The 27,592-nt window shown below is 42.6% G+C and overlaps 7 protein-coding genes across 7 annotated transcripts; 1 reads left to right on the top strand and 6 right to left on the bottom strand.

Annotated features, from left to right (window-relative positions):
* Positions 1–147: 147 nt before the first annotated feature.
* On the bottom strand, positions 148–9,443 carry IL334_005049 (uncharacterized protein; the record flags this gene model as incomplete). Its single annotated transcript, XM_062936763.1, has 28 exons — positions 148–406; positions 475–517; positions 578–732; positions 802–1,169; positions 1,239–1,343; positions 1,411–1,647; positions 1,719–2,321; positions 2,384–2,521; positions 2,593–2,683; positions 2,750–2,930; positions 3,005–3,053; positions 3,113–3,398; positions 3,459–3,624; positions 3,687–3,720; positions 3,784–4,162; positions 4,218–4,358; positions 4,423–4,457; positions 4,516–4,848; positions 4,913–5,175; positions 5,246–5,773; positions 5,826–5,915; positions 5,976–6,217; positions 6,287–6,836; positions 6,886–6,937; positions 6,997–7,587; positions 7,665–8,699; positions 8,762–9,013; positions 9,096–9,443. 28 exons carry the CDS (start codon positions 9,441–9,443, stop codon positions 148–150), a joined length of 7,554 nt encoding a protein of 2,517 aa, XP_062792814.1.
* Positions 9,444–10,024: 581 nt separating this feature from the next.
* Positions 10,025–10,783, bottom strand: IL334_005048 (uncharacterized protein; the record flags this gene model as incomplete). Its single annotated transcript, XM_062936762.1, has 3 exons — positions 10,025–10,124; positions 10,194–10,563; positions 10,636–10,783. 3 exons carry the CDS (start codon positions 10,781–10,783, stop codon positions 10,025–10,027), a joined length of 618 nt encoding a protein of 205 aa, XP_062792813.1.
* Positions 10,784–11,288: 505 nt separating this feature from the next.
* On the bottom strand, positions 11,289–12,117 carry IL334_005047 (uncharacterized protein; the record flags this gene model as incomplete). Its single annotated transcript, XM_062936761.1, has 3 exons — positions 11,289–11,454; positions 11,538–11,874; positions 12,021–12,117. The coding sequence occupies 3 exons, from the start codon at positions 12,115–12,117 to the stop codon at positions 11,289–11,291; spliced, it is 600 nt and encodes a 199-aa protein (XP_062792812.1).
* Positions 12,118–13,547: 1,430 nt separating this feature from the next.
* Positions 13,548–15,336, bottom strand: IL334_005046 (uncharacterized protein; the record flags this gene model as incomplete). The annotated part of the gene is made up of 9 exons (XM_062936760.1): positions 13,548–13,873; positions 13,947–14,011; positions 14,116–14,206; positions 14,282–14,424; positions 14,524–14,597; positions 14,682–14,822; positions 14,910–14,937; positions 15,018–15,163; positions 15,271–15,336. The coding sequence occupies 9 exons, from the start codon at positions 15,334–15,336 to the stop codon at positions 13,548–13,550; spliced, it is 1,080 nt and encodes a 359-aa protein (XP_062792811.1).
* Positions 15,337–16,390: 1,054 nt separating this feature from the next.
* IL334_005045 (uncharacterized protein) lies at positions 16,391–18,443 on the bottom strand (the record flags this gene model as incomplete). The annotated part of the gene is made up of 10 exons (XM_062936759.1): positions 16,391–16,540; positions 16,639–16,934; positions 17,028–17,092; positions 17,146–17,236; positions 17,312–17,454; positions 17,558–17,631; positions 17,708–17,848; positions 17,945–17,972; positions 18,053–18,195; positions 18,360–18,443. 10 exons carry the CDS (start codon positions 18,441–18,443, stop codon positions 16,391–16,393), a joined length of 1,215 nt encoding a protein of 404 aa, XP_062792810.1.
* Positions 18,444–19,963: 1,520 nt separating this feature from the next.
* IL334_005044 (uncharacterized protein) lies at positions 19,964–22,978 on the bottom strand (the record flags this gene model as incomplete). The annotated part of the gene is made up of 11 exons (XM_062936758.1): positions 19,964–20,039; positions 20,118–20,238; positions 20,372–20,840; positions 20,908–21,218; positions 21,328–21,475; positions 21,554–21,670; positions 21,742–21,896; positions 21,978–22,102; positions 22,176–22,478; positions 22,594–22,727; positions 22,829–22,978. The coding sequence occupies 11 exons, from the start codon at positions 22,976–22,978 to the stop codon at positions 19,964–19,966; spliced, it is 2,109 nt and encodes a 702-aa protein (XP_062792809.1).
* Positions 22,979–24,603: 1,625 nt separating this feature from the next.
* On the top strand, positions 24,604–26,379 carry IL334_005043 (uncharacterized protein; the record flags this gene model as incomplete). Its single annotated transcript, XM_062936757.1, has 15 exons — positions 24,604–24,649; positions 24,717–24,744; positions 24,815–24,833; positions 24,899–25,018; positions 25,128–25,164; positions 25,391–25,491; positions 25,540–25,571; positions 25,633–25,655; positions 25,715–25,741; positions 25,832–25,852; positions 25,914–25,926; positions 25,981–26,010; positions 26,072–26,105; positions 26,204–26,226; positions 26,286–26,379. 15 exons carry the CDS (start codon positions 24,604–24,606, stop codon positions 26,377–26,379), a joined length of 648 nt encoding a protein of 215 aa, XP_062792808.1.
* Positions 26,380–27,592: the final 1,213 nt, after the last annotated feature.

Raw genomic sequence — 27,592 nt, 5'->3', positions numbered from 1 at the left:
TCCCCATCCCGCAGATAAGGTGACATTGCACGAGTATTGCACGGTTATGGTAGTCTGCATTTTTCATGACAATAATATGAGCATTTTGTATAATACAACTTTTTTCAATTCGGTCCTTCATTCATTCTTTATGTGTCTATTTCTTGTTCATGCATGAGGCATTGAAGCTCCAGCATTCTTATCACCCGATCCTCTCCTTGACGGCGGTTGACTAGGGGCTCTCACATCACCCGATGGTCTTCTCGAATGTCCTACAAGTGAATTCCGTCTTGAAGCAACTCTTGATGGAGGCGCTAAAGATCCTCGTCCAGATCGCAGGATGCCTTGTGCTGACGCTATTGATAATTGTAACCTACAGCTATCACAATATCTCATTGTGAACGTCTCAACATGGAGAGCGTGTGTACTAAAATAATATTGATCTCCGTCAGATTATTCTACTTCGGGATGCCTACTTTAGTGGGTTTTACTCACCCGCAGAAAGCCCCACCACAACCACCACAATGTCGTTTCGGTTCTATAATCAGATCTTCAGTCATTGATCGACTTGATGCCGAAGAAGTAAATGAATACTCACCCAATAATCCGAAATGTCTAGAACATGCTTGAGCCATACAGTTGTGGGATACATTTTCCGCTACATGTCTTGCCGGTCCATCAGGCAAAGACCATTGATATAAGCTATACTTGACTTTGTCATCTGAAGGCTGGTAAGCTGCATACAAGGTTTCCCTGTGTATCGTCAGAATCGTTAGCTAGAAGGTACAAGCTTAGGGGCCAGCAAGTTGACGCAGAGCTTACCCCATGAATTTCACCATACAACAGTCACCACTTAGATGATCATCTGACCTTGAAACTGTCCCCTGTTCAATCAGAGTCCAAGGTTTAGTCACTTCGTCTTGAGGTGACATCCATTCCTTTTGTCCTGGTACACATTGATACAGGACAACTTTGGCTCCTACTCCTGTGACGAACATTACGCCTGAACTCAAGAACTCTCTGTTTAAGAATGAGATTCCACCAGTAAAGTGGACCTGATAATCTGTTTCAGCGGAGGAGGACGATGCGTTTGAAGCTTGAGCGGACTCTTCGACGGTAGCTGAAGCTATAGGATAGCCATTGAGTGAGAAGAGGTAGAGATGTCGAGCAGATGCGAGAGCTATGTGACCCTATGGAGCGTATCGATTAGATAAGTACAGATACGCTCCTACGTGAGGAAAGCACGATAATGGACTTACATCAGCTTCATTAATCGCACAGAATTTGATCGGCTCTTTTCTTCCAGTTTGCAGTGTTCTAGTATATCGCAATCTATTCGTGTCCCATACAAGGGCAGTTCCGTCCTGTGCAGCAAAAATCAGTATGGAAATCTACTCTCAAATTCACCATCGGATTTTCGCCCGAACTCACATCTGATCCGCTAACAAGTAAACTCCAAGAAGTATTCGCAGCAAGACATGTGATCTTCCCTACGTGACCTCGAAGTGTGGCTTCCCTTTGCAAAGTCGCTTCTCCTCGTCTATATCCACCTGATTTAATTGTGAGTCGCCAGGCCGTCAAGACACCTTGACCCGACACAGTGACCAGGAGAGTAGGCAATGCGAAGATGGCGTCAACAGCGAAGATACCTTCCACCAGATGAATAAGCTAAGAAAACGAATTAGCCTCACGCCATGACATATCCAGTCCCCGTAGGAGATCGACATTAGCGGTCTCACCTTGACTTGTGTTTCTTGGTAATATATTCGTATGGAGCCGTCCGTGAATCCGTATTGTAGCGATAAATGATGATGACCCGGTACGATCAATCTGAATTTTTGAGTGGATTTGGGTTTGGTATCCACTCCGTAAGGAGGAACAATATCATCTATCGGAACTATTGATTCTGAGATAGGTAAAATACTTCTGAATAGTAGCTGCCAATGTTCTGCAACACCAAATCTTGTTGAAACAGGCAATGAACTTCTTCCCCCTACAAATCGATGTGGATGAGGTTGTTTGAAGATTTGTAAAGGTGTTTGACCGAAGTTATGTATTATAGCTGTGGATGCTGCTTTTTCACTTTCGTCTTCTATATTCTCTAAATCCACGGCCCCTCGATACGATAACGGATGGAAACAGTTGAGAGCTGCTGGATCACGTTGTTTATATCCGAAAGTCAAGTCGATCCAGTAATTCAATTGACGGGAAACATAATCTGATTCGAGTGCTTCACGATGTTTGTGAATGAAAAGCAAAGGATCACCCAATGCCCAGGATGGCAGAGCAACATCATCTACTTGGTCGCCAGAAGTTTGCTTTCTTCCGAAATCGTGATGGTTCTATCCGGTCAATGTATAGTTAGCACCGTGCAGCAGCGCTTGTTTCGTTCTCGGCGACATACCAAGTTCCGCAAGAATGCAGCGTTGTAAAAGAATTCAGGAATAAGTTCTCTGACATCGCCTCGATTGTCCGCCGAAGCTGACTCCCAGGCTCGTGGTATGCTTGAGAACAAACGATCTGCGAGATCGAAATTACCTCCCTGTGATAGTCAGACATTAGCAGTCGGTCTACCTGATTATTCCCGAGATGAAACACAGGTATTCGGCTCACCTGTAACGCCAAGAATATCTCGGTGAATGGTGACAAACGGATCATAAAACCACAGACAATCATCGAAGAAGTATAATGAGTACCATAATGGCTATAGTAAGTACATCAGCCAGTGAGTTCTGTTCTCTACGTATCAGATGGCTCAGCTGCAACTCACAAAGGTTTCTCTCCTACTCCTTCCGTTGCACTATATCTTTCCACAGCATCTTCCCTTCTACCAGGAGTAAGGGCTCCCATCGGCCATTTGAAGTCTCTAAAACTGCTATCTAATCGGAGATCAAGTATATCGGAAGTGTAATCTGCTAATACCCACGGAAACACGGGATATTGCGTAACGTCTGATCATGATCAGAAACCACTGTTAGCGTACGTTCGCAAGTCGCCTCTCAAATAGCTAAACAGCTAGACTCACCATTTGGTGTTCGATTTGCATATTGGTTCAGCAATTGTAGGTACGCGAACTGGTTTGGAATAGTCAGCTGTGATCTGCGGTTTGAAGAGAAAGAAGGGGGAAACTTACATTACTAATTTCTCTACTTTGCCACTTCTTCATCAAAGCTTCTAGTTGTTGCTCAGATCTATCGATAGCTTTGGTGACCGTGTCGACCACAAAATTGCCAATGACGGATCTCGATATTGCATCTCTATGGTCATTCTTTGTACCGATCTTTTGAACAACTGCTTGACGTTCTTTTCTGTCCTTGAAGACAATCAAAAAATTTCGTTTATCCGAAAAGTAGAGTTCCAGCGCTACATCTCGGAAGAGGAAAGCTCGCTTGTTGTTCTCCACTATCTCGGTATATGACCTGATAGCATACCAATTATTAAGAAATTATCATCGAAGTAAGCGGGCGCTAAGAACTCACCATCGATGACTTTGTTGGTCACCTGCGTCCAAACCTGCCAAAGTGCCCGAAGGGATAGATAAAACATCCTGTTGAGCGTCTTTCGCGTCGATTACTTCGCCATCACCAGTTTGGACCAAACCATCAACAAGGTATAGGTTCTTTTTGCCGAGAATCAGTAAACCAGCTGAAAGAAGATAAAAAGTTAGCATCGTGATAATAATCGATACCAGCGCTATATCAACTCACGACAAGCATCCACGCCAACGATCCGAACAATGTTCTGGGAGGTTTAGTCATGTCAGCTTGAATTTGGTAGTAATAAGTTTAGATATAGTGTACGGACATGAGCTTCTTCTACCACATCACCAGCTTGCAAAGTCTTGGCTATTCTTCTCATCTTATCGTCTTTATCATCTTCCACTTCAACAAAACTATCGATATCCGCATTTTCTTCGGAAGCCACACTGGGAGCTTGATTGGAGTTTGACCCATTTGGCGTAGCTACTCCTCCTGATGGCGCGGGAGGAAGCAAGAAAGGTTCTTCTTCTGCTATCGGATCTGTTTCTCCTAATGCTAGCGCAAAAGGATCTTCCCAAGGCGCGACATTCATCCGAGAAACCGCAGAAGAAAGCTCATCCACAGATGGAATGGCATCTCGCAATTTATGTCGCGTGCGGGATACCCCATTTTCGGGAAGATTGGTAATTCGTTCCAGGCGAGTCCTGCAGTGTTCATCAGCTGCATGGACAATCAGGTTGACCAAATTCGAAAACCCACCTCATTCGCAGAGGCCCTTCGCTACCATCCAAACGCCAAGTGACTTTGTCTTCCTGCTCCGGCCATAATCCGTTCTCTGCTCTCAACGAAGCAGCTTGTCTTGGCCAGTCGATCTGAGAAAGTTTCTCCCAGTGCTCTTTCCTATAAGACATTGAAGGATTAGCGAGATGAGTAGACAAGCGAAGGCTTAAAAAGTAATGCTAACCTCTCTAATGTCATCTTCGAATGGCTTTGGGAGTCCTACGAGTATACCAACATCGGTTTCGTGCCTAGCCAGAGTAGCAGAACGCCTGCTTACCGTTTGTATGATGATCATTTTCCAAGCTGCATTCTTGTCTTTCCCACCTTCTAAAATCGATTCACCTGTGATGACTCTTTTTAGAGGTATTCTCTTATCCATTATTGGTCTGGATTTAGTGAAGCCGGGCATATCTACTGAAGGTCTTCTTCTGGGAGCACCAGGACCGATACCCGGCGTACTAATGGGTGAAGATCCGTACCTGCTGGTGAGTGATTGACCGAAGAATGATGATCCACCTATCCGAGGCGAAGGCGGTGACATGATGAATGAAGATGACATTGTTTTGGGGGAAGTTGTCGAAGTTTGCAATTGTTCAATGATTAGTTTCATCTGTGAGATGATAGTGTAAAAGTATCAGCCAACAGCTCGTTGAAACAACCAATTATCAGCTTACTTGATTGACCATAGAGATGGGTAATTCAGCTAAATCAATCAACACTTGTAGGTATTCCACTGCAGCTTCCCTCTGTGCTTTTATGATTTCAGGTTTTCCATTTGATCCACCCGAGACAGCAGCAAAATCGGCCATGTTCGGCAGCAGAGCTTCGATTTTCTTTGCATTAATCTGTTTTCTGAATCCAGATGAAGTACGAAAAAGGGATGCCACCTCAATAAGTAACAGACCGAGCCTGTTATCGTCCTCATCTCCAGTATCATCTGAACATAGCACCGTCAGTTCTAAGCGTATAGACATTCCGGTGCACAAAGAGCGAAGATTAGAGCTCACCTGCTGTCAAAGTAGCGAAACTGAATGATCGAATTGAAGTCATAGACTTCCTCCTACCCTGGAAAGAAGGTACGAAACCTGGTTCCTCACTATCCCCAGCTTGCTGAAGTAGATAATCTAAAGCAGTCAGTAGACAAGTGGCCATATGCGGCGATTGCAGTTTACCACTTTCACCTTCACTGAGCATTATGCGTATCACCATGGTCTGTATATCTGATCGCCAAATGGGAGCCAGTGTTGTTGCTAAAAGAGCGAATCCACCTTCTGATTCAAACGATCTCTGGAAATTGTCTGCACCAGATGTCGTTATACACTTTTCTAGCAGTTCCAGGCATGGTATAACAACATAATAAGATGAATTCGAGGAAAGGAAAATGACCAATAATCGATGTAAAGCAAGTGATTTATTTAACTTCTTCAAGCGCGATTTGTCGGAACAGAGTGTATCAACCATACTGAGTATTAAGGCGGCGGGGACTTGATAAGGAGGTGGTTCACTGGCAGGATTTAGAGTGAAAGACATGTTGTCTGTGTCTAGCGTTAGCTTATACCTTGCTTCAGCGCGGAAGGACGATCTCACTTTGACACAACGCAGACACCAAATACGAGAAGACAGGTTTAATGGCGTCTTCACCGCTCCATCTAGCATCAAGAGCCAGTCTCAGAGCATCTACCCAATCAATAATACCGTATTAGTGGTGACTAAATATGCCATTCATTTAGGACTTACCGACTACATCTGGTACGACTTCCAGGTCAAAGAGACCTGACCTCAGCGCATACAGCATCTTCTTCACTACAGCTGATTTCTGAAATGTTCTTAATACGTTGAAACGTTTATGTTTGGATGTCGATAGTAGGTATTCAAAGTGTTTCAAATAGAACCTCACGACATCATCAGAGGCATAAGACCATAGTTCGAATTCCAATCCGATCGCTCGGTAAGCGACAGAGTTGTGGACGGTGGCAGTACTGAAGACAACAGGGAGCCAAGCGTCAGCTTTTGCCGTACTTCTACGACGGTTTTTGTGGTTGACTTACGCTGGTTTGTCCATGTTTATACCCAACATAGAAAGCAATATCTTCGCACACTGCTCATCAAACAATTGGGACATTTTGGGTCGAAGAATAGCAGCAAGGAGGTCAAATCCGTGAATTCGTTCCATTTCTTCACTTGCTGCCCAACTATCCCTGATCATGTCCCTCAACATTCCTAAGGTGGCTGTCAATTCCTCTTTTGTCCTACTCAAATCAATCAACTTGAGGAGGACCAGGCCGCCTCCAACGGAAGTTGTACTTTCGTCCAGGAAGACTGCTGAGAACGGTCTAACGTTTCCCACAAGACTAGCTGTACCATGCCTAAGTTGTTTGGCACGTACTGGATGTGGCACACCAGCATTTATACACGCTCCGAGAGAAGGGTCATAATCTCTTGCTGCTAAAGATAGAAGGATAATATCTTCCGGTATTGCGGGACCGGATCTTATAGCTCTTACGAGAATTGAATTGGAAGAATGGGTGAAAATCTTTTTATCGTTACCTATTCGAGCGAGATTACTCAAATATATGTTGATTGATGTTGCACCCTCATCTGCGGAGAGATCAGCATAGGGTAAGGTCAAACGAGGAGGTACACTCACAAGTGAGGAATTTGCCTAGAGGCTCCTGCAGATTACCAGTATACCTCGGCCCCTATGATAACGAGATCAGTTTGCAGATCCTTATCATCTTCTTCTGTACAAGAGACTCACAAGATGATGTAAAAGCCTGATCAGATCCTCTGGAACAGCTTCTTCCAACAATAAAGTCCTTCCTAGCATCCATTCGTTTTCTTCTTCTCTCCCCACGGAAGTGGGCTTGTTGGGCGCTTTTTCTTCTTCTTCTGGCTTGTATTCCCTTCCGATAGCTATTCTTATCGCATCCGTTGGCGTAGGAGGTTTTACACCTAATTGAGGCGCTTGAGTTGGAGGGATTGTAGCAGGGGTAGGGAATGGCATTCTCATCACACCAACTCTTTGACCATTAACGAAAATCCGGACTTCACCTAGATCTGCTCCTTTTGGTTTTCTACAGCCGATGGCGAAATGCACCCATTGGAAATGAGGTATCAGAGCGTCATTTGCGCCGCATACCAGCTCTCCATCACTCGGTGATGGTGGAGTTTCCGTTGTGGGCGTGGACGGCGTGCTTGTGCTAGCAGTTTCGGCAGTATGAACAGATGTCATTATTCCAATTTGAGAACTTTCCAGAATTCGAACTTGGAATATAGGTTGTTTGGAACCTTTCTGAGACATGTGAAATATAGTAAGAGGTTGATTGAGTTTGGTTATATGTAACCAGCACTTATGATTAGGAAAACGAACATCGGAAGTCAGCTTCACCACACATTATTAGTGATATAGACATAGTGATAGCTTACAGAGAAGTTAAAACCCTTATGACCTCCCATCCAAGGTTTTCCGGTCTCTTTCAATTGTAGTCCACCTAATGTATCACCATTCCCACCCCTGAAAACGAAAACATCGGGCCAACGCGATTTCATAGCATGTTTCAGTAGATCAAGAACTTCAAGGTGTAATTTCTCTTCATCGGGCGGAAGTCGATCAACGTCAACATGTAAATTCGGTTTACCTTTCGGCTTGATCTTTGGAATTTCAAGCATTGGTTCAGGAGAAGAGATCATTTCGGAAGAGTCTCTTTCTGTTGTATTGATTGAAGAATCGGTGTTAGACGATCCGTTGGTGTTATTCTGTTCACCTACAACGGAAGAATTGGTTTTGACTAAACCATACAATCTCCAAATCAAGGTTTGAGTGATTCCAGCTTCGAGCAATCGTCTAAATAAAGCTAAATATACTTTTCTCAGACTTTCGTTAGGGGCTATCCATTTTTCTGCCTTTTCATCTTCGGTAGGAGGATCATATTGAATCCAATCGTCTCTCGGAGGGAAAGTTACCACGTAAGATCTTTTCTCGGCTGGACCATATAATCGTAATAAGAGGAACTCGGAAAGTTGAGGTAATTGAGTGACGACGGAGAATAGATTCAGAGTTGAAGCTTGAGTCACAGCCGAAAGAACGTAAAATGTCAATTCTATTAATTTCGCTTGATCGGAACCATGTTCTCCTTCAAATTGGCCTGATATATTCAAAGGTTTTTGTTTACCTTTTCCTTTAGAATTATCACCTCTGATGTACGCCCAAAGGAGTTTCAATCCACCACTAGTCGACGGTCTTATGTTGAGTTCGCCAAGACGTCGTGTTAAGAGAGAAGCGATAGGTTGATCAGAAGTAGCGGTAGGAGGAGATTGGAAAAGGGACAAAATTGAATAATTGTTATTACAGATATGAGCGAGGATGGCTGCAATGACTGAGGAATTTGGAAATCCAGATGGGGTTTGAGGGGGTGTGAGTCGAGATAAACTTGGTAATAATAGCATGTGACCGCCGAGTTTCTAAACAAAGGTAGATATTAGGAATTAGGTCTGCTCCAAGTAAGACGTGGTGGAAGACTTACCTCGAAATGGATTTCTCCCAATCTATCACCTAATGCCCATGCCAGTACTTCTAGAGCCAGTCTTACACCTTCCATTCGCTGCACTTCTCGTACTTGCCATTCCTCTTCGCTCGGGATGGGTTTCAGTTCTTCCTTTGAGGACCAAGCTAACCCGTCACCCAGACACAAGAGGAGAGTTCTGAATCCAGTGTGTCGTCGGAATGCTCTTCGAGATAGGAAATGACCAGGGATAGAGATTAGCTGAGAAAGTATCTTTGATTCAACCCGAACATACATTAGCATCAACTGTGAGGGATATATGAAGCAAGATATCGAAAGCGGATTATCTACTTACTTCCACATAACGCATTACATCTGTACCTTCTTCTAAACTTCTTAATTCCCTTAATAGCTCGACGACTTTGATTGCATCAGGATCAGTTTCATCTTCTTCATCATCAACGTCCTCCTGTCTACCAATATCAATTCCTACTGACCATCCACTATCTCCAGCTGTGACATCATGTGGAGCAGGAGACTTTGTCCTACTGCCCGCTACCGAACCTGGTGATCTACTTCGTGCCCTATCTCTATTTGTTGGTCGGGTCCTGGCTGCGTATGGTAAGGGCGTCGCAGGCGAGGCTATCGGTGGTGGCGCCAAGGTCTCAGGAGGTCTTGTGAGATCTTTGAATAGTTTAAACATGATTTATAAAGTCACGAGGAGGAGAGTTAATGAAAGGAGAAAGGGAGTAAGGTCCGATCGTCCTCTGCTCTTACGATAATACACAATCTACAACACTGAGTTCAGAAAGATGAATATTATGACAGGGGACGAAATATGTGAAATGCGAGAGCAGATAGATTGAAAAATATTGATTGGTTGGTCGACTTGAAACTGGATGAGAGTTGATATAATGACACTATGAGATGTATGGTAAGAATGAAATCAATCAAATGGTGGGGTGGTCGTAACCCGGCTAAATGTAACCACCCATACTCTGAATGCGCAAAAACCTTCATTGAACGGATTTAAATTAATATCGTGCCATTGCAGCTTATATATTGTTTTAGTCAGTCGCAACGATCCATGCTTACATACAATAAGTTGGACCTCACATCAATGAAGGCTACATGATACATGCATTTAAATTAATTTCAAACATATAAGTATTCCTTGGTCCCCTTTTGTCGTGAGAACAAGTCCTTGAAAAATACAATATAACCTATAAAGAGTGTGTGATTTTATATGAAAAGGATACAAAAGTCTTGATGTAATAAGACCATTTAAGCCAAAACTCTAGCGGCTCCAATAGCGGCTGCACCACCTAAGAAAGCAGTCCAGATACCTGCAGCGTAAACGAGTTCACCGGAAGACGCGGCCGATCTGTAAACCATATAGACTTTCAGTCTTACCGTCCTCAACGAGCGCCAGTACGAAGAGTCAGATACTCACGCAGCAGCACTTGAAGCGCCGGCAGCAGCTGATCCAGCAGCACTTGTAGCACCACCAGCAGCACTTGCTGCACCTGAGGTTCCTGCAGCAGCGGCTGATCCAGCAGCGGAAGTAGCAGCTCCACCGGCAGAAGTAGCTTGTCCGGCAACCGAGGCAGCACCAGAGGTGGCTGCTCCAGCTGCACTTGTTGCTGCTCCGGCCACACTTCCAGCGCCAGAAGTAGCTTGTCCAGCAACACTAGCAATTGCCGATCCTACAGCACCGGTACCAGCTGCGCTGGTAGCTTGACCGACAATACTTCCAACGCCTCCAGTAGCTTGACCAACAATACTTGCAGCGCCTGCGGTAGCCTCAGAAAGGATGGATCCGACTGAAACGAAATAGTAAGAATCAGTCTGGGAGGCTTCTAGTTGAAGAAGATAGCAGTTCGAAATATGCTCACCCTGTCTAGCATCGAGTTGTCTTTCCTCTACTGCAGCACGTTCAACAGCTCCTTTACCTACTTGAATACTGGGTGGTGCAGGAGTAGGTTCAGGTTTAGCCAAGACCATAACGGCTGGTAATAAAGCGACGACAGCGGCGAATTTCATTTTGTTCGAGTTTTTTATGTTTTGTGTTTGGATGTGTATTGAGAAATGAGATTGGAGCAAGTATGAAGTTGTTAAATGTAAGAGGATCTTTCCACAGAATGGCCGACTTATATATACGAGTATATCCCCATTTATCTTTCGAAGTAACGTATAAATCACATCACCGTCCTGTGAACAGGAAAGCAGGAGGGAGATGAGACTGGGATATCCACCCGGCCCGAAGAGTTTTATGACGTACCCTTCGCGTCACTCAAGGTTTTAATTACTCCTTGTGGTCAGTCACCGTGTTTTTAGCATGTCGTGCTTCCCGCTAGTCGCTGTCGTTTTGATTACTTAAAACAAAATGCATAGAAAAGTCCGTCATAATACACATTTTTCTCGTCTGGGTCATGAATATATCTTACAAATGCGATCGTCTATTTCACTCGAGTCACGGGAGTCTTGACGTCGATGATAACAGGGAGAAGAGCGATTCTGACGTCGAATGGGTACTCGAGTAGTGTCTTTAGAAAGCGGCAGCGGCGAAAACCGCTCCGAAACCAAGGACGACGAGCTTGTTGTCGACACCGAGTGCACTAGCGTTCGAGGCACTGGCCGAGGCAGAAGCTGCTGAGGCGGAGGCGGAAGCAGCTGAAGCGGAATGAGAAGTGCCAGCGACAGAAGAGGTGGCACTGATCAAGACCGTTGAGATGTCAGCTGATATCATGAGAGATGAATGTGGAAGGATTCGAAGCGGAAGGATAAGTTTACTCACCTCGCAATAGCACCGCTAGCGCTGGCAATTTTACTGGCGACAGCACCAGAAGCAGAGCTGGCGAGACTCGCTGCACTGGCGGTAGCTCCAACAAGTCTTGAAGCGACAGCTGAAGTTGCTTGGTCGGCGACAGAAGCGATATTCGAAGTAGCTTCATCGAAGACAGAAGTGGCGTCACTTGCACCAGCACCGACAGCTGAAGTAGCTTCATCAACGACAGAGTCGAGACCAGAGGTAGCTTCGTCGAAGACAGAAGTAGCGCCGTCGATTCCACCGTCGATTACTGAACCAGCTTGATCACCTGCGGTAGGATCTTCACCATCGGCTGAGCCGTCATCTATCCAGACACCCAAGCGTTAGTAAAAAGGTTGTGATTGGCACAGTGAATCGCCCGACAAAGGCGGTTGATCATGTCGACAAAAAAAGGGGCATGCAGGAGAAAAGGAAACTTGACGTTGACCAAGTTTGGTGAAGAGGGCTCACCTTGTCTTCTGACTTTAGCGAATGGAGCGGCAGTAGGGGCTGTAGCGACTACCACGGTGGCGAGAAGAGGAAGAAGAGCGAAGAAGGTAGCTTTCATTTTGGTATTGATTGTTGGTTGTTGATTGTAGAGATGAACGAGTTGTGGTGGTTGTGAGTATGCTGCTGGTTCTACAGTATGTGGTGAAAATGAACGAAAGATGAAAAGATGAAAAGAACGCCAGAGAGTTAGATTCAAACAAGTGTTTATATTGATCACAAAAGGTGCAGTGGTGACGATGCAAGGGGTGACATCGCATTGACCTTCTTTTGATGATGGGTCAGTGGTCCATGCGCGTGGACATGAAACACCGCTTCTACCCTCAATCAATATGTCCTCTGCATAGCTTCATGATCTAGACTGGGATCTATGTATGATCATCCGGTGCTAATGCGCAGTTGCACGATACTTGTAGATTGAAAACCGTTGTCAAGTTGAATGAATGAAAGGTTCCAAGCTTGTTTTTGCTGGGAAAAGGAGGGAGGGAGGGACAATGACGTGCATGTGTGGCTCTCCTTACTCAGACTCAGATGTCAATGCGGTATTTGAATGATGCTACAGCGATACAGTATGGGATTCGGGAGGATTGAATGGATCGATCGATGCATTACACTCATCGATACATTGACCAAGTCCATTTCTTTTATCATGTTTGAAACATTGAAAAACGGCAGGAGGGGGATCTGCAGAAGGGAATATACATTAGTTAATTCATATCGAAAAGTAAAGGGGGAAACAGACTAATTGTGATGTCCATTGGCAACCAGTACATATTGGAGATTTTAGTCTCAAGGAACAGTCGCAACCATGACGATTGTTCCAGAACCTAAAGTGACGTATTTCGTGGCAGATACATCATCAATTTCGTCTCGAGAGGATTTCGAAGGAAGCGAAGCAAACGATCAAAGGGACATCCCCCGTGCGGAGGTTGACCTTTGCAAATCATCGTACTGCATCGTCCATTCCGCATCTCGTCGTACAACCAATGTTCACACAGACCTCATACAGCAATTCGCGTAGTCGACATCAGAGAAAAGACATTGACCGACGGTCGCAACATTACACCGTGTAACGAAAGGTGGATATACGATCAATGCTGCTATGTATACATCTTCGGCTCAGGTCCTCGATCCATGAGGTTTATTTGTGCTTACTTGATGGGCGACACATCTCCACCTCTGTGAAGTGCATCTTGTCAGTTGTGAAATGGAGCACTTCATGGTTTCGTGTTTTGTAATGTAAGTCCCGGATTCGCTGTACGATTTCTGTCCGTTTGTTCAAAAACTCCTCATCCGTCCTCTCAGTGCTCACACATTCGGATGCATTCGACTCAATACTGTGTTGTACAAGCTGGTGTCTAATTCAGCGTCGTAAGGTACAAATGTAATTAACCAATCAATCTAGTTTAAAGATCGTATTATAGTGGTCTTATCGGGATTATTTCAAATCAAAGGATCTACTCTCCCAAATATTACATACACTACTATACCTCAAAAACGTCTTGGAGCACTAACGAAAACTCTTTGACCCCCTTTCATATCCAGAAATTGACCACCAGCACCAGCACCAGCACCAGCACCCATACGTACTCCAGGACTAGAAGCTAGACCAAAATTGATCCCCATCGGTATTCCTTGACCCAGTTGTTGTTTTTTATCTAAATCGCTTTGTCCACCTGTCAATCGCATCTCTTCCATACTATTAGTGTTTCTCGATTCAATTTTATTTCGCAAGTATTGTCTTCCTACCAAAGTTTGAAGAAAGGAATTATAATATAACAAAGGAAGTACAACTGTGAATACTCTTCTTATATTGGCTATGGAACAGATGGTATCAAGATCAGTCACCTATTTGATTAAATACAATAAAAGGAAACTTGGATGACTCACTCATGGGTGATCCAGATAAACCACTTGATGAAATCATAATCAAGATACAGATGGTCGGTGTTAACCTATAGTGAAGTGAGTAAACAAATCCATACAATCAGTATTGCCACCCACATATTACGCAAATGATCCCTTTATATCTCAAGAGATGGGATGATAGAAAACTCACATAGATTCGTATGATAGAGAGATATATCTATGATAACTTCTCCAATCGTAATGATGTATCCCATCTTTAGTCCTGAATATGAGGAACAACGCTTTTGATCCACCATCAGATCATGGTTCTATCACTTGTATAAAACGAAGTCAGATAGAAGGTGAGAACAACTCACATGTAATGGAAATGAAAGCGTTGTTCACCAACGTGATACTGCTCCATACATTGTATAGATATTCGCCACGATCCATGAATGCTGGTAAGTGCGTTAAAGATTCTCCTTGCAATTGTGGAAGGGCAAATCCATGTGCTGCGGTACTACACCATTCAACACGTTGTGTCAATCTACGTCAAAGCAATACCGATCTGGTTCATGAATGAATGCAGGTCCAGCGTCTGATATAGGATCGAACTTACACCAACGTAATGATGAATTGAATTAACAGTCCGATACTCAAACATCCCAGGAGGTATCGATTATTCTTCGACATCTATCAAAGTCATTGTTGAGTCAGGTTTTGTTCTAGTTTTCAATTAGACTTCGGACTGAGTAATAAGATCATTATCGTACATACCACATAGCATCTCCAGGTATAATAGCACCCTACTATTGAACAGGATATCCCACTGAAGAGGAGGATCACCATATCGCCTAAGAGGAGAAATCGGATTGAGTTGGAAGGGATATTCGTTCGTTTGTATACCAATGTTCGTGTCTTCGGTAAAACAGCATATAAAAAGGTGTGTACTGTATCAGCATTCACGATTGACATCCCTTTGTATGAAGAGAGGGGAAGGCTTACCTGGCCACAAGTAAGGATCAACAGTCCTCTACGATTGATAGTGCAGGATATCAGATATCGGCCTACATTGTACCTCGAATCATTACCTGAATGAGAAAGGACACTTACAGAGAAATCGTCGTTCCAAATCCGATAGATACAAGTAAACCTCTATGATCTTTCTTTTTATCAAAACGATCAAAATATTCTATTGATTTACTTAAGATACTGGCTAAAACCATTGATTGGATTATTATACCTAATCCAGAGTACCACTGTGACACTTATGATTATCAGCGATCAGATCACTTGAATCGTCTTTGAGTAATAGTGATGGTGGTATATCGACTGGTGAATCTATCGTAATTTGATCTTAACGTACAGTAGTTGAATCAATCGATAGACCCATCATATCCCACAAGGAAGATCCATCGATTATAGCTGACATATTTAGATGCTTTTCCACCGCGTACGAGTATCTTATCTCATGAACAGGATGAACGAGGGTAGTGATTCTCGTTCAGTGTGAGTAATCTACAAAATGGTAGAATACACTTGCACAAGATGAGATGAAGCGGATAAACAGAAAACACTAAGGAAGTGGGTTGACGATGATCCAGGACTAATGCATACAAATACCATTATCGACGACAGCGAGCTAGCTGTTATAGTATACCAAAAGATGGGGGATAGACATTGTCCAATAAGCAATACCGAATACCGAAGAGGTGATCGAGAGATGACCGAGATGAGATTTATAGCACTGACCATTCCTTATTCCTTTAAATGCTTCATATGTGATGCATCCATCCTCGCAGTGCCTTTTGAAAGGGACACACACAGGCGAACAACATTGTGCTTTTTTCTTAAGGTCGTTGACATGTACATATCGTATGTTTCAGCCGCCATACACAAATCCAAAAAGCTTGGCGAAGATAGGTGTTCGGTGGGGCTTATCGCTAGTGTCAACTGTCCGAACATCCGTTGATTGACCGATCATGCATTTTCAATGGAAGGATGAATGACGAAAGGCAGGAGGTACAGTGATGCATATGTTCCTATGGCAACAAGTACAGTAATATCGCTGTTAGACCCGCAGATTGACGCAGCTGCTTTCAACTGAGCAGAGTGTACAATTCATCGCAATCATAAGCAAGCAAAGTGCGTCGCACTGATATTTCTGCCTATCTCAGATCTGCAGTACTATGGGAGAAAGGACAAAGAACATGCATAACCCTCAACGCGATATACACTTATATACCTATATACCTAAAAGTCCTAAATGAAATTACGAAACATGGAAGAGATCTATACTTGACAAATGATATAAACGGGTCGAGATACTTTTGTTTTTTTTGATGTTGAAAAAGATTATACCGTATATCTGCCGCTCCTATACCCGATTCGTCACCGCTTTTCACTGTTTTGTTTCTCCTCTTTCCTCCTCACTTCTCCGATATCTTATTATCAGTCGATTAGCTGAGTGATCCCCTTTGCAATACTCAGAAATGCGTCATAGGAGCAGATCTCTGGGTCGTCATACTCTTCTCGTCATCTGAATCAGGCTCATTGTCGTTCCTTCCAGGCATAGAAGGGTTCGATTCCGATAAGATATAGTCATCGGATCTGGACACGACAGTACTTTGCTCGATCTAATCCAATTTCAGAATCAGCATGTTTCATCATAAAAGCACGCATATGCCCATTCTTTAAGCTTCGAGTCTACTGTAGGACAAATAGAAAGACTTACTTTGACTAAAGGCATTTGTGGATTCTTCCTTGTTGACGAGTTACCTGATGGTGACTGTAACTCTATTCCAGCTTCTTCTATATTGATTGATCGTAATCCAGGCGGGAAAGCTGCATACACCCTGCCACCACCACCACCTGAACCTTTGCCACTCCCACTTGAAAATGCGTGAATACCACCAGAAGCAAGTTTGTCGTCTAGCAATTCTCGGATCGCTTGTCTACCCACCAAAGTGTGAAGAGCTGAATGATAATATAATACCGGTAGAATGCATGTGATAACTCGTCGCATATCGGCTGTACATCGATGTCACAAATCAGCTCATGGATGTTGTCGTATACAGGCGACTGAGAGTCATAATTGAATAGGACACAGAAGTGTGTACTCACTCAAGGGTGTACCTTTACTTCCACTAGCGGCTTCCAGGATCAAAAGGCATACGACTGGAGGAAGCCTAATATCGTCATTTCAGCAGCATCTCGTATAGAGGCTGAAGAGGACACCCACATGGTCTCGTAAATGAGCGAAATGAGCTTTCTGAATATTTTGCTTTCTTTGGAGAACAAACTGTCTTGCGTCTTGAACAGGAGAAACGTCACTGCAAGTGTAAGACAGGTAGGAGTTAGCTTTATAAAACATCCACCAAGCACGGTAGTTAAGAACGAGCGCTTACTTATCACACACAGAGCACCATCGACCACTAAGGTCACTGCACCCCAGATCTTGAAGAATTTGAGGATGTCCGGCATCAACTTTGGCAATTGAGAAATCGTATCAACATTGATTTCAGGAAGTTTACATCCATGTACAACAGCGCTGCATTGTATACGTAAAGATATCAGCCTAAACTGTTTCATTTTGAAAAAGCGAATGATATGCTACATTAATTTGAAGATTTAGCAAAAGAATAACAACTCACCAAACAGTCATTGACATCTGTATCATACCACCTAAAGCAAAAGGAGGAACCATATATATCTTCCTTCCGCACATCTGTACACAGTACAGGTTAGCTGAATAAGTAGAAGAAATAAGATCTTGTGACAGGGTAGAAGATGGAAAGACTTACCATCCATACTCTCCAGGTATAATAACCACCAGCAGCAATATTAAATACAGCAGCTGAAAACACTCTAAACATATCTGCGATTACTAAGAAGCGAAATATATCTTGGAAATTATCTGGTCCACAATAAACCAATCTATAATCCTGATAGATCCAATCAAATGGAAATTTAAATGAACAAGTCAGCGTTAATCTCAATTGTACGATTTCACTCATTCATTAGTGTCTTGGAGAACGTACCTCTGCGCAAGTCAAAGCTAGTTCACCTCTAGAAAGGTGGAAACTGTCAGTCCTTTCTGTCTGTTTGCTCGTGAAGGTGGTGATTGGAGGGTTGACAGATATACTTACATTTGAATGATTGTAGCTATTCCTATTCCCCATAATATGAAAGGCGAGTCTTTACGTGTGAAATATGTAAAGTATTTTATCGTCATTCCCAGCACTGAAGTGACTAACATAGCTTGTAGAACAGTACCTATGAGTGCATACCACTATACAGTTAAAGATGCAGAATTAGTGAAAAGAATCCATAAAATTTTGACAAAGGCGGCGATTGTTTAACCATGATGTTTCGATGATGTTGAGTTGGTTATACCGTTTGGCAAGTAGAAGTGAGGTTCTGTCTTTCACAGATGAAGATAAAATGGGAACTTACAATGGTATCATCGGCAGAAGCTCTCATCATCTTCCATAATTGAGGTGTCAAATCATCCACAGTGAGTACATGTATTGATTCCATCTTCGATGTAGAGATCGCCGTTTTGTTTTATCAAGCGGGCGTACAACAAAAGTTTATACACAGGTTTTTCGTTTTCGTATTTCTGGAACCAGAAGAGATTGGTCAAGCAATACAAAGTATATAATATTGATAAAGGAGAAGATGATTGGTTATGAATATCACTTTGATTTAACATATAACACATCAAAATCATGTGCCCTATTTTTGGCTTTGGCTTCGGAGGCAGAATTGATGAGTGATTCATATGAGTTATGACATGGTAGCAAGTGGATCTTCTGTATTTGAGTGAGTGAGTGATGATTGACAGGACCCGAGGGGAAGGTGCTTTGGGTTTCCTCAAAAGTAAGCGATCGATCCAATGATTTTGATTTCGGATTCCTCTCTTATCCTTCTCGAACTACATAAACCGTAATCCCATAATCCCATGATCCCCAGAAGAAGGGATAGAGAGGAGATGGCGGAAATGGGATCATATACAACTAGTTGCATGAGCCATCTGTACATGGACTCCTTCTGGATCATACAGTTGAAAAAAGGGAGGTCCGTTGATTGTGTGTGTGTCTGCTTGTGTTATTCTATGATTGACAAAGCAATATCTTGATTTTTCAGTAGCTCACAGGATCCCTTTGTGATCGTCCCATTTTCATTTTCATTTCCGTAGTCATAGTCATAATTATAGTCATATTCCGGGTTCTAGTCCTTTTTAAATGGGTCCCGAAGATGGTAACTTATAGAAGGGATAACACACCGTACCTTCCTTTGTCAAAGTAACCTTCCATTTCGATCGATAAACTCATTGACGCCAAGTTCCTTTTCATGGATCAAGGATCAAGAATCTGCATGTCAGAATGTATCGTGTGTATACCCATCAATGGAGAAGCAGCTGATTGTGTATGTCATTTGAGTGTGTGTGTGTGTGTTTTTGTACCTTTCGTTACCGTAAATACATTATATACACGGGCGTTTCTGTGGGAGTGTGAAGGCTTTTCTTGCTTTCATTCTTTCTATAGGGGATGGGTCAGTGCGATGGTGATCAAGGTGTTATGGCGCACCAGAATTTAAATACAATAAATGAACGCTCGAGCTGTAGGGCGGAGGAAACGGCGATATGATGGGGTACGTTAGTCGGATTAACCCGAACCAAATGCAGTACGAGTGTTCCTCGAATTCATTTCGAAGGACCGAGTGCTCATGATCGATTTCATTTTGGGAATATTCATACACACCAGCCATATCTACACACAATCTGTAGAACATACCGATCGATCCACTCATCTCGTCCACTTCGTTATATCACGCTGGGGTAATGTTAAGCCATCGTGTTTGGTACACTACTTTGACATTTGCCCGGTAAATGACTGATGCATTACGATATACAGATACAGTTTACCAACCAATACCTAGACGAGAAACTCTATTTGCTTTATAATCTTTGACAGCTCATATTTTCGCCAATGGCTTTATTCCCGCCTTGTCTCTCCGTTCTTCTATCTATACAATATACAAGTATCATGTGTTTTTCACAGACAGCCCGTTGGACCTGAACCGACATAATCTTTACCCAATAACTCTGTTGCAGCTTTGACCCCTCGCTCACTACATGACACAGAAAAATCAGCTTTTGCCCATTCACCGGTCTGTTTATATCAATTCAAAGTGCAATAGGAGACTCACATCTCATCTATAGCTTTCACCAAATCGTAATTGATCTCATCTGATACTACCGAGTCTTGTTTATAAGCTGGATGAGTAATTATAAAATTCCTTATCCATGTAGCAGGGGTAACCAATTGACCTATAAAGATTTAGATTATTTAGTTAAATGTCACAATCGATTTGAGCTTTTCATATGTGAACGACGAAAGGAGATGAGAGGAAGAATGTAAATCCCGATTATTAACTTCCACCGAACAGGAAGAAAAGCTCACCTTTAGCTCGGTATTTAATCAAATCCAAATACCTCCTCAAATCACATTTCGTTCCTATGTCGACGTTCAGTGAGTTCAAATAGGCATTGACTACTCCCATTAATCCTGGGAACGAATCACCATCTCCATTTATGATTTGATCGATTGTCATTTCCGGTGATTCATCTTGATCGTACGGTTCTGTCGGAGTCGAGCAAGTTGATGAAGATGGACTTGCATTTCTTCCATTTCTATTGTCATGTCGTGATGAAGAGCGAGAGCCGTTAGGTATATGGTGAGAAGAAGATGAAGGGTTATTCGTATGTGTATGATTGTTTGCTGTGGGTGAGGAAAGTGGTGGTGAAACAGGTCTTGATTGTAGATCGAATCTTGCTAATGGTTTATCCAGTGGGAAAACATGTTTTCTGAAAAAGAAAGATTGGTTCGTTGATGCTGATCTTTCTTGTGCTCTTTGCATATTCTCATCCACCTGTAAACGATGATAAGATACAAGTCAGCTCAGATGGTTGTCTCTATAAATGAAATGCCCCACTAACCTTTGATATAGGCATATAGAAATTTAAATCGAAACTGATAATAGCTCTAGTGAGAAGAACGATGAAAATACTGAAAGCAGCATTTTCGAAATCTGTTAATTGAACCTCCATTGACCTGAATTCAACTCTCCATCCAATGGGTGAGTTTACAGGAGGTGGTTTGAATCTTATAGTTTGCCAATTTGTGGATTGTATATTCTCGAAATGATCCATTGATTCTTCATCATCTTGATCGATTGTTTCGGAGAATTGTACGAGTGGATCTCGAATGAACAGATGACCAACGTGAGAAGCGAGTTTATCATCGAGTCCTTAAATAGCGATGATATCAGCTGAAACCCCTTGTTTACAGGAGATGGTACATCAAGTTGTGGGATGCCGCAAAACTTGATGAAAGGACAGCAGAATTCTGTTACTCACCGTGTTCCAGTAGTCTCTTTCTCACTTCCTGGTTTATAGGAGCCTCAACATCATGATATTCAGGCTTATTCCTTTCATCATTTGACAAATATAAAGAGACCGAATCATATCTTGATTTAGGTACTCTGTACTGATCGCTTTTGAGAGGCTAAACGTGTACCACATCCCGTCAGCTCGGTGATTCACCAGTAACTCAACTCAACAATAACCGAGACAGATCACTCACCTTTAAACCTCTTTCTTCCTCCGTTCTATCATCGACACTAGCAGCGATGACGTTCCATCTAGCATCTACGTCTGCTAATTGACCTCTGAAAGCTGGACTTGCAGCTGTAAGAGCGAGCTATTTGGTAATTGCGGATAACGATTATCAGCTGATATCTTAGGAAGGGATGTAAACAGTCGAAAATTCACCATGATCGGAGCTATAGGTACTAGAGCATCGTAAACTCTTCTAGCTTCATCCACGTTCCAAGCTTGAAAGGTGATCTGAAGACAACAACATCCCATACCAAAAGCCATTGCGTCCATGTGTATATATGGAGTTCCAGGTAGAGGTTTCGCGGGGGCTAAGTGAAGCTTCATGTTAATATCAACTTTGCTTTTAACAATTATTCGGAATCGGAGGAATGTATTGATATTTCACTTACTGGATATACCATTTGATATGGGAGCTTTCAAACCGTCTGGGAGGATAGTTTGTTTATCTATGAATAAAGGAACTCTGATATCCACTTTACTGCCCCTTCTTTGTCTTATATTTGCGGTGAGGGTACTATATAACGCAATTGATCACTATCAGCTCATGCCAAACGAATGTCATCAGTTGGATAGGAGGATTGACTCACGGAAATCTAGCATGTGGATTAGTTAATAATTCACCAACATATTCAGATTTTGAACTTGATTTTTCTGAATCAGGTTTCGTTTCTGGATCTGTGAAAAATTCATTTGATACACCTAATCTTGGCCAAGCAGTTATAGTTATTGGTAATTCATGATCTTTCAAATGTGATCTAATGATTTGTCTTCTGAATCTCATATCTGATTCAACTGAAACTAAAGATGAAGGTGTACCTGAAAATGGAAATCCAGGCGTTGATTCCAACATGTATCTTCCATATTCAGGATGAAATGTTGGTATAGCGTTACTATTTTCACATACGCCAAGGTCAGTTGAAATGAAGATGATTTCAAGTTAAAAGAATCAAAGGAGTTAGGTTTGTCGATGGGTCTGAGGTGGGATATGTTGGTAGTTTGACTCACCATCCTTCAGGCTTGTATTTGGCTAAAGCAGGATCAAGCGTTACACTTTGTAGTTTTGTTAAAATTTCAGTTTGCCTCAAGCTCAATACCGCTTTCTTCTCATTGTCGTGAAACGATGCCACCATATATTCGATCTGTTAGTTGCAGTCAGCTATAGCTCAACGGTACGGACCATTCGTCCCTATAATACCAATATAGGTCCTGCACAATAGACAGGGCAGACGCATTCACTCACTTCATCACCCCATAATAATCCTTTCCCGGTATTGTCCTTCCACCTATCCCAGGTATTCAAGAACTGGGTTATACCGTGATTCCTAATATGTTCAGCTAGAGGCTTCGTCTCCTCCCAGGTCAATGGCGTTCCTAATGCAAGCAGACCCATCTTGAACGCTATGCGACTATCTGTGCTGAGGAGGAGGGTATAATTGAGGGATCGAGTTGGTTATCGGAGATGGGCGGAGGTAATGGAATTTGATAAATCGCTGAGCTCAAACCGACTTCCTAAGCTGGACCAAGGTGTGTATGTAAGCGCAAAGGAAATCCGGTTTGATAGAGCTCAAAGGTATCGGTATGTTACGATGTGGTTCTCCTCTCGCAAGGGAAAAAGTCAGACGAGAGGAGAACATACTCACTGATTTTAATGTAACTCCAACGAAAAGCAAATCTCGGACTTTTCGATTTCGTTCGTCCAAAGAAAAACTCCCTCCGAGTGACCTTTTTCTCCCTATGCTTCCAAGTGAGTGAGGTTCTTCTTATACAAGCTAATGGAGAATGCCGGGATGGGGAGACGTTGTTGTGGTTTTATTAGATGAAAGATGATTGTTGAGGATAGTGTGACGTCTATAGCGAGCGACCTATCTATGCCTATGCTAATTATTTCTCCTACTCGTTATATTCTTGATATTTTTTTGGCGTGATTTATGATGAGATGTTACGCAAATCTCGGTGAATCGAAGAACTGAATGTTACCTCCACTTGCTGACCAATTAAAGTATACCGTGTCAATAAACCAATAATTACGTAATATAATAGACAGAGAAGTCCCGATGTTTGCCGATTAGCTGTTTGTTGATTATGAGGATGATAGGAGAGGTATGCTTATACAGTCTATAATCGACTAACCAGAATGTAAATCCTCTCTTCTTTATAAACCACTTTGATCTCATAATACCTTATCATGATCTTCTCATTGTCTTATCGCTAAGTCGTAGGAAGTAGGGATAGAAGTGATGAATGCTTCTTCTGATTCATAAGCATCTTGTAAGATTGCGTTATCATTACTCACCGCGTTGATTGCGTTGGTGAGAAGGGAAGAGCCAAAAGAGGGTACGAGGATAGTACGTTTATCCCCCACTCTTAGATCGGTATACACTTGATATTCAACATACACAAAACACGCACGATCCTTGATCGCGAATCCACTTCAAAAGAATGGAAGTTTTCCGCTATAACCAAGGATATTCATTTCACCGTCGTCTAAGGTAAAAAAGATTGGGCAATTCTGACTCCCAATCGAGAGAGATGTATATATATATACATATACTAAATGACATGGACAAAAACGAAGCTCATGTTTCCGAGTTGATCAAAGATCAAAAATGTATTCCCGGAAGCGGGTTTATTCAACCCACATAGAATCCTTTGATTAGTTCCAAAGAACCGAAACGCTCCTTCCTGAACCCCCCTTTGTTCAAAGGTTGAATGATATTCTACTACCATCTACTCACTCCACTAATTGATACGCAAACAAATACCACATAGCCCTCACCTGAAATGAACTGGTACATGCATATCTCAATTGACTTCTTCGTTACTTGTATCTCTCTGCTTAAAACAGAGCATTTCGATAACAATCAAAGCATCACCATTTCATATCAGCCTCAATACTATAACAAGATCTGCACTAAAGCCACTTCAAACAAGTCGCATTGAAACCAAAGTCACCCCAGCTTAAATATCTTATCTGATTCTCTCTTCTAGTTCAAAGATCAGTATACCCCGTTCGTCATGGCTTCCAAAGGAATAGATCCAGCCGGTAATCCTCGTGATGCAGGTAAGTTGAGGACACCCCTATGATCCTACATGTCAAGTAGAGCATTGATACGAGTTACGACCCAAAGCTATCACTATCGGTCCATTCAAGCCATCGTAAGTCTAAAACCCTTTCCCTAGGATCAACGGCATTGTATTGAACGAATTATACTGAACCCATTATCAGTCGACCAGGTTATGGACCAGTACGTTCCACTTCCTCAGACTGATATTCTGTTTCGGATCAACCCTTCCTGACTATACAATATAGGTACTGTCATATCTTCAAGCAGCACAACTTGATACACCATTGAAAATTCATCCCTTACTACAACTCAGAACTTGGGATCCTAAACCTTATGCGAAATACCTAGCCTGGAATGTTATCGAGGTGAGTTGTTTGCTCCGATCGCACTTGTGATATCAGGGTGTGCGAGCAGGGATATAAAGCCAAGGAAAGGGAAAGGTCTGAGCTGGACTGATCATTTGAATAAATAAAGCATCCAATGTTTGCCGCTATTTGGGTAGATTTCGATGGTACGTTGTCAACCCCTCCTTTGTGCTCAGAACTAGGAATAGAAGACTGACATTCCGATTTAACGCAGATACCGAAACTGTAAGTTCCCGTTGCTCAATCAGTCTTGCGCGAGATTGCTAATCACACCAAATACTCTGTCATCTATAGGAATGTGAGTATACTCCTTTCCATATTTCCTTGAATACATTATGCGAACAATAACTGATTGCATTTACTGATATAAAGGGATCAAAGAGAGAGGCCAACCTGCTACTTCACCTATCGTGGAAGAACTGAATTTAGGTCATGTAGAAACAGGCTGGTCTATACGTGTGAGAAATCGTATGGTACGTCATCGAGAAAAGTCAGAAAGGGAACTGACTAAGTGCGGATAGGGCATAACATGCGAAGATGTCTTGTTTGCAATGTACGTGCTAATTTTTTTCAGGTAAAAGGTACCAAGCTGATTGGTATCTCTTTTCTATTAGATATGATTTCTTTGCGTCTCCACGTAAGCTCGTATTTGAAGTGACTTCGAAAACCACAGAAACTGATCTTTCATCATCGCAGTGTACGTTGATGAATTAGGTGAAATGCGTAAGTATACAGTCTGAAACCCGTTCTGCCACCGATGAATCGTCATTTTGATCCCTGATACGTCCTTGCTGATACCAAGTTTGCTCCCAGATCCAAGAGCAGTCAGGATCAGTGAGTAGTTAAGATGACACCATCATCCTTATTATCATCAGCTGATTGGGTTGACACATAGTGGAACAGCAATAGTACGTCCTCCTTCAAACCATGAAGTAGCGAAAAGGTTGACTAACGTAGATCAGCTTTGAGAAACGGCGAATGGGATTTTTCGAGTGAGTATCATTTAGTCTTTTTACAATCGAAGTCTTGAGAGCCTGACGAGCTGGGACTTAGTTTGATGGAGGGATATCGTAAATCCGATGCGCTCGTGAGTGCGAGTGCCATCTTCTCTCGGTCCACTAGTTACCTGCGTTTCTCGTTGAAAAGTAAGAAACATAATGACGGATTCCCCTGATTATCATGTAGCTCGGTCAAACGTATTTCGATGGGTCAGTTTGCCAAAGTGTCCAATCTAGATGTAGAATGCTCATCAGTGTCATATTTACAGTATTCATAACGATCAAGAAAGCGTGGATCGTCTTAAGAGGAAATACAACTTCCATTCTGCTAATCTACTTTTGATAAGATTCGGTAATTGTTGAACAAGTGGAATTTCGGCCACTGGTGGGATTTGCTAGATACCCGCGCTTGGATCAAGGAGAAGGTAATGGGTTGCGACGATCCTTTGAGGTGGAAGTCCTGTAGCGGGTATAAGGTCGCTGTGCTACAATTCAAGCGTAGTGATTAGTGATCCGAGGTATCTGATGTAAAATAATCAGGTTTAGGTATTTTGGGAGCTGTAGATAGATTTCAGAATATGTATTATACGCGTACCTGTTCAGTATAGATCCTATTATCGTGACCGTCTTCAACGTTCTGTCGATGTAACAAAAGGGGGTATGCTTTTAGCAAATAGTGTGGAATCTGAATACACAAGGACTGTCAAACTACACTCGAGTTGACCCTGTTACCTCACTTTAAATCCTCGAAGACAAGATCCATCAACCGTCATTTCGGTCTTGCGGTCATCACCGAGAACGACTAATTCATCGAAGATAACGTTAAATCAGCTATGCCCAAATAATCACCAACTCTTTTGTTCGCTTCTCCATCTGGCGAGGTAAAGTAGTCTCAAATACGTAGCATGATAAAGGATGCTTGATTCTTTTGAAACCCCAATAACACTGGCTTGTCTGCATTCATTTATATTTATCTCACGTTGGTCAACGGGGTTTAACGCTTCACCCTCCTTTCGTTCAACTTGTTCCTGTGTGCCTACTCAACTGCAAAAAAAAAAAACGTTCTCAGCATCGATCCCTTGTTGTTCTAGTACAACAAAGGAGTTGATCGTAACTGACTAGTGTGAGATTGGATCGCTCGTCATCAGACAACAGCGATATTTGTTAATCTTATTTGGAAAGACGAAACTTCCCGATCAAGACGGCTTTATGGATGATCAACTTGCCATCAAAAACAGGGAAAAACAACAACAACAGCAATAACAACAACAACAACAATGACTGCTGAAGACGGAGATTCCACGGATCACAATGCATTACCATCAAAAGGGGAAAAACGCCTTTTCGCTTCCCCATTCGGAACGGAGAAGGAAGAAGACCAACAAATCCAAATTCCATATTCCTTTTTGTTCCTCCATTCCCCACTTTCTCACTCCTCACTGCCCACTGACCACTACCCATTTTTAATATACAACATCCATCTCCCACTTACCTTTACTGATTTTAGTTCGCTGCTGCCTCGCTGTTCACGGCTATTCTTCTACCGATCTCACCATCAAAAGCAAATCAAAGGACC

Source organism: Kwoniella shivajii, chromosome 6, assembly GCF_035658355.1.
Source record: "Kwoniella shivajii chromosome 6, complete sequence".
Lineage (NCBI taxonomy): Eukaryota > Fungi > Basidiomycota > Tremellomycetes > Tremellales > Cryptococcaceae > Kwoniella > Kwoniella shivajii.
Note: the sequence above shows the minus strand (reverse complement) of the source record. Positions and strands in the feature narration are given on the sequence as shown.